Genomic DNA, 5,005 nt, shown 5'->3' on the forward strand with positions numbered 1-5,005 from the left:
TTTCCGAATTTCCTTAGTTTGGAACTCTTGAGTGGAAATTGTTTAGTTATGCAAATATATTATTAATAACAAAGTCTTTAATCAAGTTTTCGAATCTGCCAACTGCTTGATTCTCGATATTCCTGCTGCCATTCTAATTGATTGCAGGGCATGCTCCTGTTCGTTGCCTCCTCTTTTAGTCATTTTATCTTTGCTGCTTTTCATGATAGTAAATGCCACAACATTACCAATTGCTCAGGTGTGTTTTGTCCCTGACCATTTGACACCATTCACACACATCTACGATATACATACCCTCTCCATACTGCGGCATTTAGCCAGGCTTGATAAATGATGGGCAATTTGTAGGCGCAGCTTTGTTAATAGAAACAAATTGCCGGCCTTTAGTGCGATGTGGTGGCAGTAGTGGGATGGTGTGGCAGAGGTGCGACGATTAGTGTTGCTTATTTATAAAAATTATATTCGTACATTTTCTGGCAAATTAATTAGAATTGATTAAAGGTGTGTGAGCCGTGCGCTTTGTGCGCTCTGAAATGGCGTTCTAGTCAAATGAAAAAGGCAAACGCAATTTCATTTAAATATAATTTCACTTTGCTTGAATACCCAGAGGATTTCTCTCTCCCCACACTAAAAAAACTAAAAAAAAAGAACAGGACAAGTACTAAAGGACCGCTGAATTTCACTCTTAAAACATTTACAAAAAAATATAGCCTTTTAAAGTTATTTCCTTAAATTAATACCATGACAATTGATATAGATTCTCAGTCTTAAAAAATGCATTTTTGAATGGAAAATTTCCGTCTTCTACTTATTATAAATATTCGCTAGTTCTAGCATTTCTCTGAGTGCACCTTGAGCGAGCGACCCTCTGTCACTCTGCTCTGGCTTTTCATTCTGTTGCTGCATTTAATTTCATTTAATTTCCAGCCACGCCCCACATCACATCATTTCTGGCTAGTCATTTCGGCAATCCCCCGCTGATCCCATTCCGCCTCCTGCAGCTCTCCTTCTACTCTCCTACCCCCCTCCGTCATCTTCTGCCGGCTGTTGCAGTGCACGCTTTTCACTTTTCATGAATAATAAAGTGAAAGTCTAGTTAGTTTGGCGTTTTTCAGCTCACTACTCCACGTCGGCTTTCCGACTTCTGCCACTGCTGCTGCTCATGGATTCAGCTCCGACTTGACTCCGTCCCATCAGTGTACCCTCGCCATCACCCCGCCTCCTCTCACACCTCGGCCACACTGCACCGTACAGATGTAATTTCGTTCCATACTTTTCCGAGCATAAAAACTCTGAAAAGGCGCCACCTCGCAATTGTTTGGCCTGGCTGCAGGGAGCTGGAGAGGCAGCCAACTTTTTCATTTCCATGTTTTTCGACTGCACTTTCTGCCATTGTTGTTGTTCGCCTTATTGTGTTCCGTATTTAATGAATAATTTTTAATAGTTTGATATTGCTGCAAGCTGCATCTTGAGGAAACACGGGGGACAGGAAACATTTCCGTCGTGCAGGTGGATTAATTTGCAGGCAAAACTTTCTGAGAGGATAATAAGAAAAAAACTTTTGACTAAATCATTGAATAAAGCTTATCTTTATTTGCTTTGCAGATGGTAAACAAATCAAAAATTCACTTTAATACCTCAATAAAATATTTTCTTTGCTAAATTTATTATACCCATAAGTTATTTTAAAACAGCTACGAAGACAATTAAATTACACTACTCGACAAAATCGAACTTTTTTTTTCTTCAAGGGTCCAAACCGACTTTGATAAATATGGGACTTTAAAATTGTTTAAAGACTTATGGTTTTTTTTATGGCAGAACTTTTTTTTTAAGAATTTTCGAAGTCTGGTTTTTTTTTGTGAAGCTTTTTTCAGCAAATAAAAATTAAAAAGGGTTGTACATTTGGTACCTGATCGCGATCCAAATTCCCAATTGGCAGTTGGGCCCGCAACCGTCCAAAAGGTATTTTATTTTTTTCTTTTTTTAATTGTTTAGGTTCGGTTAACGAATTTTATCTCCAAAGTTTCTCCATAGATTTTAATGAGCAATACCTTAAACGACGCTTAATTAATGCACTTATACACAAAATGTGTTTGGGCTTATCTTTTAGCTGTTTTAATTATCTTTTCAAAATAGCAAAGTTCTTTAAAACCGGACGTAAGATACTAGAGTTACGTGAAAAAAGAAGCGCTACCTCTGAAAAAACCTTACTAAAAAATAAGTTTTCAAAAATTCTTCAAAAAAAAGTTCTGCATAGAAAAAAAAATCATTAAACCATTTCTAAGCCCTTGAGGAAAACTCGTGTCGAGTAGTGTTATTAAACTTAATTAACACTAAAGTGGTAAATTAGCCAGGCAGTGTTTCAATATGAAGTAAACTTAAAATTTAGCACTTAAGCGTGAAAAATAATGCAAAAATGCGATTGTTCTCATTATATAGTTCATTTAAAAAAAATGTTCTAGTGGAAGGGACGAAGAGACAGTTCTTAGGGCACTATCTAAATAATCGACGAGAGCATAAGATTGGGAGAGAGTTAGAAGAGGAGAACAACAATCAAGTAAAATGTACATGTGTACATACATATGTACTTATACATATGTCTGGTGTAGTTTGAGATGGTAACATCGTAGATCTTTGGCATCTTTGGCTTCTTTGGCATCATTGGCTGCTTCTAGCACAGTTACTTGCAGTGCATCATGCCGGCAGCGCAGTATCCGGGAAACTCAACGCACTTCAGGAAATATGTAGCAAGACCCTGCAATGGAATAGAATTTTTAGCTAAAGCCTGGCAGCAGTCACTGCATTGAGCGAACATGTAGGTGAATATATAGAAGAAGGCGCCGATAAAGGCCACAATGAGCGACAGCCAGAGCAAGACAATTAGCCAGAAAGTACAGTGGATTCTTTATTCTCAATGATGTGGATGATTATTTCGAACTAAATATCTGATTTTCAGAGACGAATATGATTGGACAGATTTTACTAGAGTTACTAGACCAGGGTTAGCTTTTACTTATTTCAAATTTCCATTTTCCATGCGAGATTATAGTTGGTCATGGCATACGGCTCAAAAGCATTGCTTTTTCGAAACAGAAAAATACTCAGAACAAAACATACTCCGGAGTAAAGGAGTGCGTATTTCATTCAGGATGAGCAAGCGCATGTATGATGTGTGCGACCCAAGTGACAAGGTGCTGCATGCCATGAAATTAGCGCAGAACGGGCCGAAGAGGCGGGTGCGATGCCTGGAGGATCTGGACGACTGGGTTCGCTCGCAGGCCTACAATGACACGATCGCCTACATCAGCAACACCAGCATGGCCATACAGGGAATCAGATTGAACAGCGATTACCCTGTGTCGGAGCAGATGCGGAGGCTGTGCGAAATTTTCGAGGGCTTGGAGATACTCCTATCCGAAAATACACCGAATTTGGACAGCTCCGATACATGGCTGACGTCCCAGCAGGCCACTGCCAGGGCCTACCGCACCTGGATGCGCCAGATGCAGCAGTTCGTGTTCTCAATTCTGGACCAGGCAGTACAGCCGGAGTGCAAGCACATCAACGAACTGGGACAGTACTTGCGGCGCTCCTTTGGCTGCTCGAGCAGCCTTGAGTATGGCCCCGGCAACGAGCTCATGTTCCTGTTTTTCCTTTGCGGCCTGTTCAGGGCCGGCATCCTACTCGCTGGGGACACGGTAGCCGCGGCCTTGCTCCTCTTTCACCGCTACATCCGGCTGGTGCGCCACCTGATCCTGACCTACTCGCTATCGCTAACAAAGGACCCAAGTCGCTCGATGGACGACTACTACGTGATGCCCTATATTTGGGGAGCAGCCCAGCTTTCGCTGGACGCGCCGTTCTCACCGATGCAGAGCGAGCTGCCGCTGACAATGGAGACTCATCGGCAGGACTACATGTTGCTGGAGGTCATCGACCACCTGCAGAAGACGCGAGGGCTCCAGCTCAACCACATCGCCTTTCAGCTGTGGTGCATTCTGTCGGCACCAACTTGGCCGCAGGTCTATGGGGGAATCGAGCGCGCGTACGTGTCAAACGTGCTCTCCACATTCGAAACCGTTGAGAACGCGATATTCTGTGAACTTATGTCCTTCGATAGTGTGCCGTCACTTGCCATGGAGCAGCGTGCGTATCTGGGGAGGCGATACTCTGAAGATCGTAAGAGTTCGTTGCCCAACCAAGGAGAGAAGGCAGAAGAGAATTCCGAGCAAATGCCAGAGAGCGGCAAGAAAAAAGTGTTGCCCCTGCCTGTCCACAAATGTTTGAGCATGCAGCCCAGCTTGTTCGTTGGCTTCCCCGAAAGGAAGTCCAGTGGTGCGGACAGCGAAGATGACGAGCACGATCCTCTATGGATAGTCCGGCGCGTCAAATCCGTGGAACAGGACTCAGATACGAGTACAGCCATGTACTTTACGGATGCGGTGATTATCAAGGATGCTCTGCCGGCATCATCGTCCTCTGAATCATCGTCCAGCTAAAGCCATTTGTCGCTAAAGGGAAGAAAAGGCTTTAAATTATATTTTGGTTATTTTTGTTAAAATAAATTCAGTTTTTTGGTATAAAGTACCATGTTGTGGATATTACAATACACCCTCCATTGACAGCATCGCAGACGTGACAGCTTCGAGTTTTCGTTCTACCGATAGAGTTCTTTCAATCGAATCTATTTTCCAGGATCGCGGTTTTAAATCTCTCTGTCTCTCTCTGCCACTCGCATTCACCTGCAGTTTGCAACCATAAAATTCAATTATGTGTAGTTCATAACTTCACATTCATTCCTATTATATTTTATGCACTTTGACCTCTGCTCTGAGAGAGCTGCATATCTTTTCCCCCTCAACTGCGACTCGTATTGTTGCATAAATCAAGGCGAATTTCACGCATACAGTAAACAGTGCAAAGTGTGCGTAACGAGCGTTTCAATTTAAGAGCACGACTTTCGTTTTTCTTTTTTGTCTGCTATGAGTGTGGGGCACACGCA

General features: G+C 42.6%; 1 protein-coding gene across 1 annotated transcript; it reads left to right on the forward strand.

Moving 5' to 3' along the window:
* The first annotated feature begins 3,042 nt into the window (after positions 1-3,042).
* LOC111080962 (serine/threonine-protein phosphatase 2A activator) lies at positions 3,043-4,583 on the forward strand. The gene has a single exon (XM_022376850.2). It carries the CDS (start codon positions 3,153-3,155, stop codon positions 4,500-4,502), a length of 1,350 nt encoding a protein of 449 aa, XP_022232542.1. The 5' UTR covers positions 3,043-3,152; the 3' UTR covers positions 4,503-4,583.
* Positions 4,584-5,005: the final 422 nt, after the last annotated feature.

This window comes from Drosophila obscura, unplaced genomic scaffold, assembly GCF_018151105.1.
Source record: "Drosophila obscura isolate BZ-5 IFL unplaced genomic scaffold, ASM1815110v1 contig_46, whole genome shotgun sequence".
NCBI lineage: Eukaryota > Metazoa > Arthropoda > Insecta > Diptera > Drosophilidae > Drosophila > Drosophila obscura.

Bases quoted from the DNA above. Each gene is read 5' to 3' on its own strand.
- LOC111080962 (XM_022376850.2), top strand. From the start codon at position 3,153: ATGAGCAAGCGCATGTATGATGTGTGCGACCCAAGTGACAAGGTGCTG.